Raw genomic sequence first — 13,145 nt, 5'->3', positions numbered from 1 at the left:
TATGTATTTTCCCTCGACTTGTGAATATAAAAGAGGAATTTTAATGGAAATCCCAAGGATGGTAAGATACTGAAGAGTGGAATTCAGTGACTCCCCCAAGCCAGATCATCTTTTGAATAACAGTCTCCCCAGCATCAGATTACAAGAGTGGTGTAATCCCGACGAATCTCTGTCAGCATCTCCATCTTGGTTGAGATTAGTCGAGTATCTTTTTGTATTGTGTTATCAGTCTCGCGCCTTTGCATTTGTTTTATCAGCATAATCATACACATATGCATAGAATCATGATCTTTATTTGCAGGTTTTGCATTTTTAAAAGATTCCTCACCACTCTCTAGAACCTTTCTCCATGAAGAGTGTGTGTGTCCTCCCTCCAATAAAGCGTCGACCTTAAGCAGAAAGAGATTATCCTTTCTAATTCCCCACTGAGTCTGATCCTCGTGGAAAATTTTGTTTCAGTTTTTCCCTCCAGTTCATTGTCTAGATGGGATCAATTTCCCATTGGGCTCATGCCCTCATTGGATTGAGTCCTCTTTGACCGCTTCTGTCCAGTTTGTTCCTGGTCTAGACTTTAGTCTCCCTTCGATTGGTTGCCTTTGTTAAGTTATCACTTTGTTGGTAATTGGTAATCACTATTTTTGGGCTTATTACCTTTGTTAAGCTATCACCCGCCCGATAGTAGGTAATATTCTGTTTATCTTTGTTCGGTTACCTTTGTTAAGCTATCACCTTGCTGGTAGTTGGTAATCATTCATTTTGGGATTATTATCTTTGTTAAGCTATCACTCGGTTGATAGTAGGTAATATTTCGTTTATCTTTGATTGGTTTCCTTTGTTTGTTGGTAGTTGGTAATCCTTTTGTTTGCCCTATTATCTTTGTTAAGCTATCACTCGGCTGATAGTAGGTAATATTCGGTTTATCTTATATTGATTACCTTTGTTAAGCTATCACCTTGCTGGTAGTTGGTAATCATTATGTTTGGCTTATTACCTTTGATTAAGCTATCACTCGGCTGATAGTAGGTAATATTCCTCTCCTATTAGAGTCAGGATTTTCCCTGTTGATGATTGCTTTTTCCCGGTGAAGTCTTACTTTGTTAAGTCTTCCCCGTTGGTTCTTTAGTTCGTTTTCTAACCATGCATCGGTTACTTTCGAGCTCTTCCTATTCCCCCTGCAAAAAAATTTCTGTCCCCATATGGGTATCCCTTTGGAATCTGTCTTTCCCCTGCAAAATTTCAGTCTCCTCTCGTCTATAGCAGTTCTTTGTCTCTTGTGGTGTTATATTCCCCATAAATATTCTTTTTTGCATTCATATCATATCATAAACGCCTTGCGGTATCTTAAGGCCAAAAAATGGGTCTTTAATATTTAAGTCTCTCCAATCTTGTCGAGACAAAGATTTCAACCTTCATATCTCCAAATTAAAAAACTTAAATAGGGGAATCTATCATACCCTAATTTTTAAACCTAAGATCCCCTATCTCATTTGCATCTTTTTCATACAAGCAAGGTCATATCTTGGTCCTCCCCTTATTCATCTTTGGGTTTGCTCCTTGCAGGGATCACCAAACCCCTTTTTGTTTTACCTTTATGTTTATTTGATTCATTGCTTATCTAATCACTAATCAAAATACGAAAAATATGTATTGCTTATCTTAAGTTTATTGTGCAAGGTAAGGCTCCTCAAGTAAAAAACATCTCAAAGTTTGGTGGCCTACTTTTCAAGAAAGTCAAAGGTTCATGTGTTTATTTCTAAGCCTTCTTCAACAAGAAATTTCAAGCTTTGAACAATCTAATCAAGAGGTAATCAAGGACACCTTATTTTGAGTTCATATGATCACCCATGTGCTTTGGAATGCAAGGAAAGTCCAAGTGCACAAGCTTGTCCCAACGGGTTTGACCTAAAAGTTAACATTTTGAAGTCAAAGTTCCAATGACCATAACTCCTTAAATTCTCAACATTTTTAAGTTCCCTTTTTTGTATATGAATATTCTCAACATCCTCTACAACTTCTCTTTACACGAGAAGATCCAATTATGCTAGGAGGATCATCAAACGTTTGGAGACATTATAAGTCATTTGTGGACTTAGTGAAATTTGACCTATTTTTAAGTGACTTTTTGCTAACTTTGAAAGATCATAACTTCTTCAATTTTCAACATATGGAGCTGATTATTTTTTGCAAAATATCATTTGTAATTCCATCTACAAGTTTTCTTCAAGGACCAAGGTAACATTATGCTTGGAAGGCCATGGAATTCATTGGGACATTATAGGTCATTTTCAGCCATGGAACACTCAAATTTTTCTAAGTTATGGGGAACCAGTATTTTATGCCAACTTCAACGTACCATAACTTTATGCTCAAGCATCCAAATGAAACCTTTATTGGATCATTGTAATCTTGGCCATGATGTTAACACATTGCAAAATGAATGGGATCAAAAATCCTCTTGAGTAGGATGCCCCATTGAGTTGAACATGGTGACTTGAAACTAAAGAAATCACCATTGCCCGAAATTTGATCATGACGAAACTCAATTCCAAGCCAAATTAGCAAGTGTTTTGGTCCTAAACATGTTTAATCAAACCTCCAGAAGTTAATTGACACTTAAAACGCATCATTTGGATGAGTTTTGATGAGTTTCAAGTCACACTTTTCACACACTTGGGTCAAATTCATTTTGCACGAATTCAGCATCATTCCACACGTATTTGGATCCAATTACATTGCCTATAAATAGAGGAAGATTTTTCCTTCTTTTGCAAGCTTTGGAGAGACAAGAAACCCCTGATGCAACTTAAAGTTTTTCCAGAAACTTCAACTATCGTGTTTTGAGTTTCATCCTGTTTCAATCCATTTTCTTGATTCTATTAGCTCCATCGACATCCTCTGAAAATTTTGCAATAATTCCAAGCTTTGAGACCTTCTGAATCTCTCCAACCAGATCAAGCTTCATCAACTTATGATCAACATTTGGACAAGGTAGTTTTGAGCATCATTTGAACTCAAAGAAGTTACCACAACGTAGTCCTTCTCTCTCTGATGCTTTCCCCTAACTTATTTGGAGTTGATTGATCATGTTCATCATTTAATTTTATTTTTCGTGGTTTGCTTGTTTCTGAAACTTCTTTGAAATTCTCTTTGATTAGTTTACATAAATGAATTTGAAGCATAAGGTTGAATTTGTGTTAAGAAAAGGATCATAATGGTGGTGGTCTCGTGTCTTGAAGTTACCAAACGATGAAAGTTTGGTGAGAGCTCACCGGAGAAGATGATCAGAGTATTTCTCAGAATGTCTGAGTTTGGACCAGACACGTTGGCATTTTGAAATGTTTTGATTGGTCAAATTCAAATTGGATCATGTGTTTGGCTTGCAGCACGTTGCATCACGTCTCTCATCATTTAGAGTGTTGGATCTACCATATCAATTAATGAGGCGTGATCCAACGCTCCTGGTTTTTTCTGATTTTAATTCTTTTTCTTTTATTATTTTAAACTGTTTTTTCTTTAAAAATCCTTAGTAATTTCAATTTTTTATCCAAAAAATTCCAAAATAATTTCTAAAATTCTCTTTTATTTTTCTTTATCTGATTTTTATATTTTCATATTTTATTTCATTGATTTTCTATTTTTCATGAATTTTCTCTTTTCTCCTTTGTTTTAATTGGTTTAAAAATACTTTTCTGCATTTTTTAATTATAAAAATTTGATTGTATATTTCTCATTTTATTTCCAACCTTCCATAATTTTCTTGGCCATTTATTTGGTGTTTTGAAGGACTTTGTGGATTTTCCACTTTATTTTCATTTTAAAAATCTTTTAAAAATATCTTTTATGCTTTTTTATTTCATTTAATTGTATTTTTAATTTGTTTGACCTTGTGGATTTCTGATGGCCTTGGATAATGATCATTTTGACTTCAGGTCTCATTAAACTCAATGGATCTTGGGTGTTGATGGGGTGAAAACCCTAATCCACCAAAATGGATGACTGATTTTGATGATGACTTGATCAAATTTGTGATTTAATTTGGGTTTGACTTCTTTTGTCCCCTTTCATCTTCATCCCTTTCTTTTCTTTTGATCAATTGGATCGATTGATGTCCATCTTGTTCATGATGTGTGGATTGGTGCTTGATGAACTTTCATCATTTCAAATCTACCTTCTAAACGATCATGAATCCTTTAAGGTACTTTGGATAACTAACCCCCGAACCCCTGTTCTCTTTTTACTATTTTTGTTTAAAAACTTCTTTGGGTTTTGTTCGTACTTTTTTCCTTTTTTATTTAGAAACAATAAAAGCGCGGTGACTACTCTTGCTTTGCGAGTTAAGTTAATCAATAACTTAATCTCAAAAAAAATGTACCGCTACAATAGCCATGTATGAGTATTTGAGTCTTATGGATTCTTTAAGTCTTTATACTTAATTGTTGCATCTGGTTTTATATGTTAGCTTACTTGCTTGAGGACAAGCAAGGGTTCAAGTGTAGGGGAGTTTGATAACATGAAAACATATGAGTATTATTACTCGACTAGCCTGCATTTTAGTATCATTTTTATATGTTTTTCCAGTATTATGTTGGTATTGCCTTTGTATTTCAGGAATAGAATAGTCGAGGACTTGTGCGAGTGAAAATGACAAAAACGGATCAAATTAAATGTGTTTTTGTTGTCATGATAGGCTCTTTACAGCGATGATGCTCGTCAACCAGTGACCTGACGCCCGTCAGCTGAAGAAAAAGTAAAAAAAAAATCAAAAATTTTAAGACCTAACAGTCCTCAGTCCCTAATGACGCCCGTTATCCAGTCAGAAATGAGAAATCTGAAGGCTTGACGCCTGTCATCCCCAACTGACGCCAGTTAGGAAAGTGGAACCCCATTATTAGCTCCACTCCCTCAAAATCGGTCTTCCACTTCCCTCCTTTTTCTCCCGCAGTTCACCACGAATTTTGGCAGTTCTAGTACGAATTTGCCTCTATAAACAGGACTTTAATTTTCAGTTTCAATATCCATGTTTTTAGAGTTTTCATTTTAGGCAATAAATAATTACTTTGTAAAAGCACTTATTTGCTCAAACTGAGTAATAAGTGCACATAAGAATTGAGTTTTTGTTATTATTTTTTGCACACTTGGATTGATCAACATATAATTCTGCCAACATCAGTTTTCTTGAATTTATTTTCAAGCTTTTATTGTACCAGTTCTGCACTACTAATTGGATCCAATCCTATTACAAATTATTTAAGTTACAAGTTTTTGCAATGTCATTTAAGTTTCTTTACTGCTAATCTTTCATATATATATATATATATATATATATGCCTAATTTATATAGTATGCATTTAAATAACAGTAATTGTTACGCAGTTATTATGTCCAGTTAAATCTGTTAGTGTCTGGAATGTGAGGACCGTCGTTCTGACGGTACTCGTATATAAGCCATAATTAATTGATAAAATTAGATTTGTTTAAGGACTGATCTTTGCCAAAGATCTCTGTGATGGATTGCAAGAGTAGGAAAAAAAATTGGTTCAAGCTTGGTTTTCTAACATAATCTTTGATCATGTAATTGGAAATTATTTTATTTATCTAATGTTTTTTTTTTAATTTTACATTAAACAAATGCATGCAATACCCGACATTTGTTCTTCCACAAGGTTCAAATGGAGCGGGATACGAGAATTTTCCACCCCAGATTTATAGTCATGAAGATGATTTGAACAATGATAAGATGATTTGAACCCATAATTTGTCAAACATTTATACTTGTAAATTGAAACGATAGAAAATGTAAAATAAGTAACTTTGTATATTAATAAAACATAAATATATGTTTCTTTCGTATATTAACAATACATGTTTCTTTTAGTTTTTCAACAATGTAAAATAAGAAATTTTGACTACTACAAAAAATACCTTTCGTAATGTCATTTCACCTTGGTCAAAGTATCCACCGTGGTAAAATCTATTCACTTAGGGGATTTTCTTTTATTTTCATTTTTAAGCATGATCATGAGTTCGAATCCTAACACCTAGAGTTTTATTTTTTATTTATTTTTAAGCAATTTTTTTACCACAGTTGGAACTTTCAACCGTACTGAAAAGTGGTACATGGTCATGACTTCGAGTCCTAGCACCTACATTTTTGTTTTAATTTATTTTTAAGCAACTTCTTACCACGATTAGAACTTCCAACCGTGGTGAAAATTTACTCAGGGTCATGGGGAAATATAAGTGTGTTCATTAAGTTTTGTCACTGTCCCTAATCAAATATTTGTTGTCCATTTAGTGAGCATCAACGCTCAAGACACTACCATTAGTGATCTCCGTGAAACCTAAAACATAGATAAACTTCTAACCTAGACGAACTTCATCTTCTACCTCCAAACATCATCTTCCATTTACGAAACTCTATCCACTAAACCAAGATGGAAAACATCATTTCTTCCATTAAAAAAACTCGAAAATATCATTTCTTTCATTTATAAATTTAAGAACTCCATCACCTCTTCTCCAACTCGAATGAGACAAGGGAAACATGGGTTCAAGTTAGAAATGTTATTATTATTGTTGTTTTTGTTTTTGTTTTGTTGTTGTTGTTATATTTGTTGTTGTTGTTTTTGTTCTTATTCTTTTTATTCTTATTGTTCTTGTTCTTTTACTTGTTGTTCATGTTGTTGTTCTTCTATTGTTGTTGTTCTTCTATTGTTGTTGTTCTTCTTATTGTTATTGTTGTTCTTCTTCTTATTGTTATTATTGTTGTTGGGGTTGTTGTTGTTTGTTGTTATTGTTTTTGTTTTTGTTTTTGTTCTTATTCTTGTTGTTCTTTTTGTTGTTCTTATTTTTGTTCTTGTTGCTCTTGTTGTTGCTGCTGTTGTTGTTGTTCTATTGCTGCATTTTTTTTATTTAGTTAAAAGACATAAAACAACCGTTGTTTAAAGTAACTCTTGTGATAGGTTGAGACATACAATAACGATTGTTTAAAGTAACCCTTGTGATAGATTGCATCCTACTTGACTTATAATCACGGTCACACGACCATGATGGAAATAATCACACATACAATCACACCTTACCTAACAACAATTGGTTGGACCTGGTTGTATTCCATTTTCAACCGTTATGAGAGGTGTTTTCCGTAGTAGTGTTATATATTAATAACACATGACACACACACACACAAACACACACACACACACACACACACACAGACACACACACACACACACACACGTATATATATATATATATATATATATATATATATATATATATATATATATATATATATATATATATATATATATATATATATATATATATAACCCCTCGGTTATAGAAATAATCGAGCCTTTTAAAAAAGCAAATATGGAGTTGCTAAGGATCAAACGCACTACAAGTTCAACACTTTTCCTCTTAGTTATTCCAGAACCGAGGGGTGGAGTGCAAACTTTTAATGTCGTCATTCGTTATCTCACCTAGGTAACCGATGTACAATCCACTTCGCGTCCGAGGTAAGATGTGCTTTTTGTTGTAGCACCTTCCGCATGGAACCTGGTGAAACTTTGGAATCTTTACATATGCATTTTCTTAACTTAATCAACAAGCTATAAACTTTGGGTAAATATTTATCTAACCAGAATTGTGCTAACAAAATATTGAGATCAATGTGAAGAAAGTGACTACATAAGGTAACTGCCATTAAGGAATCGCATGATCTAAAAACTTTGGACATATCGACCTTGTTTGAAAAACTTGTTGAAAATGAGAATGAACTGTAAAGACTTGCTAATAGCAAAGTCAATGCTATAAAAAAAGAGAACGAAGACGAAGAGATGCGGGACATCTTCTTGAAAGCCTCATCTTCCAAGGAAAGGAACATTTGCTCAATCATTCAGATATAAATATGATTAACTTCAACAAATATGATCCACACAAGAAAGAAAAATATAAAAAGGAAGAGAGTTTTACTTCTTATGAATGTGGAAAATATGGTCATTGTCGTACAACATGTCCAAGCTCAGAAAGTGCAACGACAAGAACGAGTCGTACTAGACGAAGCGTAATAATACCAAAGGCCGTAGAACTTAGATATCTTGGGAAGACGAAGATGAAAGTTCTTCTTATTCTAGTTCGAGCTTAGTGATAATGAGTCTGCAAATCTCTGCTTAATGGTGCACAAAAAGATGTGGAACCTTGTTTTGCAGCGGATATGACTTTAACAAAGACAACAATTTTTGATAAAGACAACTAATGTCTAATGATGACAACTAGTCCTTAATGACAAGTCAAATATAAGCAGTTTTATGACAAGTCAAGAATTAATGACGAAGTGTCAAACCACTTTAAATTAGAATAACACGTTGTTTGAGTTTATATCTTCCGGAGAGATTTTTTTTTATAAAAAGTAATTTTATGTTAGATATCTTATTTAATTGAAAAAGTTTCAATTTACCCATCTCGTGTAAGTTGAATTTTGGGTCAATTATAACGTTGATTGATTTAGTATTAAAAGCTTATTACTATCGATCCAAAAGCATATATTGCACTCATTCTGTGTAAACCATTTCTTATCCAACTCTAATCTAAACAACATTCAAATATTATTCAAACTGACCTTTAATACAAAACAAGACAAGCAAGGTTTACAAAATAATAAAAACTAAGAAGAAAAGGCAACATTCAAACATTTAAGAAGACTATTATGATATTGAAATCTCCATGGAAACCTGCTCCATGGTTGGACGAGATCGTGGACTTTCATCCAAGCAAGAAAATAACGTCTTTGTAATGGATAATAACTGCTTAGCATTAGTATTCGTTGGACGAGGGAGACGTTGGTCCAATATGTCCATCAATGACATAGTATTCCGTTGTCCGTAATTAGATATGATATCTCCAGGGTGCTTTCCATAAATTATTTCCAATGCTAATACTCCAAAACTATACACATCACATTTCTCATTCACTTCCATTGTGTATGCAAGTTCTGTAACAAATCAAAATAGATTAGAAAACACAATTTACAAAGTTTATCTTATCATAAATTTTCAATAATAGAAACAACTTAACCTGGAGCAGAATATCCAAATGTGCCTGCAAATGAGGTCCAGTTGGCTGAATTGGGATTAAGAAGCTTAGCTGTTCCAAAGTCCGAAACACGAGCCACATATTCTAAATCCAGAAGAATATTCTTGCTTGATATATCTCTATGAACAATAGGAGGGAAACAATCATGGTGCATATAGTATAAAGCATTTGCTACATCTTTAATCACATTCACCCTCTTATTCCAATCAAATTCAGTTGCTTGTTCATCAGCTTTCAAAATCTTTTCCAAACTACCTTTCTCCATGAACTCATAAACCAAAAACGACACGCGCGAATGTGAACAAAATCCATATAGCTTCACAATGTTACGATGTCGAATTTCTGTCAGAGCTTGAATCTCAATTGTGAAACATCTTATGTCAGAATTTTCTCCATTTGTTGCTTTATGGATTTTTTTAACAGCAACTGTTTGACCTGTGTGCAACTCAGCTTTGTAGACACTTCCATGTGTTCCTACTCCTATGAGATATTTGTCATCAAACTCTTCTGTTGCTTCAATAATGTTTTCATACACCAGTTTCCCATCAAAACTCCATATTGTGAATACATTATTCGGAGGAACGATAATTCCGCCATCCTGATTGTTTCTTGTGTTTAACATTTGATATAAATGCTTTAAAAACTTGAAACAAACGAATGCCAGCATTAGAGTTCCCGGTGCTAGAGGTAAGCCTATCAATAAGATCAAATTCTCAGTCTTATGATTGTGAGATCCACTGCTTGAATTTAAGCAAGGCATCAAGCCTGAAACATTACCGCACAGGCCTGTATTATTTCTCAACACTTCAATTGGTGCGATATTGAATGCTCGCATATCTGGAAGTGGACCTTTCAATTGGTTATAAGATATATCAACAAATGACAAACTAATCATCTGATCAAAGGAAGAAGGGATAACTCCAGAAAGGTTGTTATGCGAAATATTCAATGTTTCTAAGAGTGTCAATTTTCCAAGCATTGGAGGTATGGTTCCATCCAAAATATTTCCACTTAGATCAAGACTATGAAGGGCATGAAATTCACCAAACTCATCAGGAATATTCCCTCTAAATTTGTTATGGCTCAAATTCAAGCTTATTAATTTGGACAAACTCACAAGCTGTTTTGTGATGAAACCGCTTAGATTATTTGTTGCAATGTCTAAGATTTCAAGTTCCTTTAATGATGCTATTTTTACATGAACATTACCAGAAAGATGGTTGTTGTTTAAAACGAGTCTGCCCAACATGGTTAAGTTTCCTAACTCTTTTGGAATATTTCCAGTGAGATGATTGGAAGATAAGTCAATTGAATATAATTTGGATGCTTCACCGAGTTCAGGTGGTATTGAGCCTGTTATATTATTTTTTGAAATGTGAAGATATGTTAAATTATGAAACTTAACCCAGTTGGACGAAAGGTGACCATAAAAATCATTGTCATCCAATCCCAAGAACTTCAAATTTGGGTATACACCAAAATCATCAGCTATGTTTCCATCAAAATGGTTTTGTTGAAGCCAAAGTCTCTTAAGGCTAGAACAATTATTCAAACTCTTGAGAACTTGCCCTCTAAAATGGTTATTAAAAGCAATAATGGATATCAAGTTTCCACCGAGGCAAATGTTACGAGGCAACTGACCAATGAAATTATTGTCATATAGAAAGATTGATTCCAAATTAGAAACCTTATTCAATTCTGTCGGAATTGACCCGCTGAAATGGTTTTTATGAAAGTCAATAGATTGTAAATTGCTCAAATTTCCAACTGTAGGTGGGATTTTCCCAGAGAGAGAATTATTTGACAAATCAAGTTCTATCATAGATCTCATCGTTCCAATTTCGCTAGGAATAGATCCAGAAAGATTATTATCTTGAAGATAAACTATAGTTATGTTCACTAACTTTCCAATTTCTCGAGGAATAGTTCCAGAAAGATTATTACCAACAAGATATAGAAGTTTTAGGTTCACTAACATTCCAATTTCTTGAGGAATAGATCCGGAAAGATTGTTTTCATGAAGATCTAGATATTCTAGGTTCAGCAACTTCCCAATTTCTCGTGGAATACATCCAAAAAGATTATCGTTATTAAGAAACAAATTCCTCATATTCTTGAGTGCACCTATATTTTTAGGAATGGAACTATTGAAAACATTATTATTCAGATATAAAGTATGAAGACTAGTCAAGTGTGTTATTTCATATGGAATTGTTCCTGAAAGTTTATTGTCGCCAAGATCAAGATAGGAAAGTTTAGACAACATCTGAATATGGGGAGGAATACTTCCAGTGAACAAGTTGACACTAAGATCAAGAGTGAGAATATTTGGAAGTGATGAGAAGTTAAGACTTTCAAGTGTACCTTTTAATCCCATAGTTGTAAGCCTTATCTCAGAGACAGACATGGAGTCTTCAGTGCACGAAACTCCAAGCCAGTTGCATGAATTATTACCACTCCATGAAGATAGGAGAGATTGACTTTGTTTGTCAAGACTTGATTTCCACTTCAACAAAGCACTTACTTCTCTGCTTTGTAAAGTGGATGAAGCAGACCAAAGTGTCATGGAAGAAACAACAACCAAAGAAGAGTTGTTTATGAGTGCGCAAAAGTACATTGAAAAAAACAGCCAAAGGGTTAGAAACTTCATGTACTGAAGCGTTGGAAATATGGTATCCATGGATGGAAGCTATAGGAGGGAGTTTATGTAATGTTCCAATCGTTCAGATATTTATACCCACAAATTTTATTGATACTATTACTAAAGGAAAATCATCGAACCGTTGGAATAAGACACCACACAAGTTTGGTGAATAATGATGGAGAAATTTTGGATGTCAAGTGCGAAAGAGGAGAAGAGAGAAAGAGACAGTGTGTGCTGAGGTGAGAGATTATTATTACATTATCATTGGATAGGTGTACATCCTAAACACTTATACAAGGGTTACAATTTAATTAGGATCTGAATTGACCAAGTAAAATAGCAGAAAAAATAAAATATCGCCCTTGTAATCGCTTACACCAAAATAGGTAACTGATTAGACCTGACATTGAATTAATTCAGCTTTAGTGGTAACCAGTTACACCAAAATGGTTAACCGGTTACATCTGCGAAAACTTCAGATTTATGGCCTCAGACCTTATTGTAACCAGTTACCTACTCGTACTAACCAGTTACACTACTTGAATTACTTGAAAAACATCAACACATCACCTTAATTCAAGTGTTGCAAGTCTACCATGCTCATGCTCATCTTCAACCTTTTGAACACGTCATTTGAGACTTCCTTAACCAACAAATCAGCAACTTGGCTCTCACTTCTACAATATCCCAATTGTAACCTTCCTTCACTAATAATTTTCCTCAAATAATGAAACATCATCTCAATATGCTTGCTTCTTCCATGTGCAATTGTGTTCTTAGAAAGATTAATTGCAAAAACGTTGTCAACTAAGAGTGTAACAGCCTCACCCTCACTGTTGTCCAGCTCCTCCAATAGATTCATAAGCCATACTGTAACACCCCGATTATCGTTAGAATAATTTAAATATTATTTAATATGATTATTTGAAGGTAAAAAGGAATTATTAAATAATATTGGGAATTATTATTATTATTATTATTATAAGTGTTATTTATTTTAATAATAATTAAATAATAAAATAAATGGAATATGAAGAGTGGAAGGGTAAAAGTGGAAATTTGATAAGAGGCCAAAGGGAGAACTCAGAGTTTTCACGTGTTGTTGCCTCAGAGTCAGAGAAAGGGGAGAAACGCTGAAGAGAAAAAGAAGGAAGAGGAAAAGGCCAAAGATTGCTCAGAGCTTCCTTCAATCCAAAGAGGTAAGGGGTCTGAACCTTATTAAATAATAATATGCTGAAAATGGTGAATTATTATGTGAACGAAATTGGGATTTTAATCGAAGGAATTCGTAGAAATTATATGCAATGATGTTAGGATTTGTGAAATCGAATAGGAGACTAATTGTATTAGATGATATGAGTGATTTTGTGTGAAATTTGGACTGTGGAGGGATGAATTTGGATAG

General features: G+C 33.8%; 1 protein-coding gene across 1 annotated transcript; it reads right to left on the bottom strand.

Annotated features, from left to right (window-relative positions):
- Window positions 1-8,529: 8,529 nt before the first annotated feature.
- On the bottom strand, window positions 8,530-11,958 carry LOC127129328 (MDIS1-interacting receptor like kinase 2). The gene is made up of 2 exons (XM_051058542.1): window positions 9,079-11,958; window positions 8,530-8,995 (listed from the first exon to the last, which is right to left on the bottom strand). Exons 1-2 carry the CDS (start codon window positions 11,774-11,776, stop codon window positions 8,709-8,711), a joined length of 2,985 nt encoding a protein of 994 aa, XP_050914499.1. The 5' UTR covers window positions 11,777-11,958; the 3' UTR covers window positions 8,530-8,708.
- Window positions 11,959-13,145: the final 1,187 nt, after the last annotated feature.

Source organism: Lathyrus oleraceus, chromosome 3, assembly GCF_024323335.1.
Source record: "Lathyrus oleraceus cultivar Zhongwan6 chromosome 3, CAAS_Psat_ZW6_1.0, whole genome shotgun sequence".
Classification (NCBI taxonomy): Eukaryota; Viridiplantae; Streptophyta; class Magnoliopsida; order Fabales; family Fabaceae; genus Lathyrus; species Lathyrus oleraceus.
Note: the sequence above shows the minus strand (reverse complement) of the source record. Positions and strands in the feature narration are given on the sequence as shown.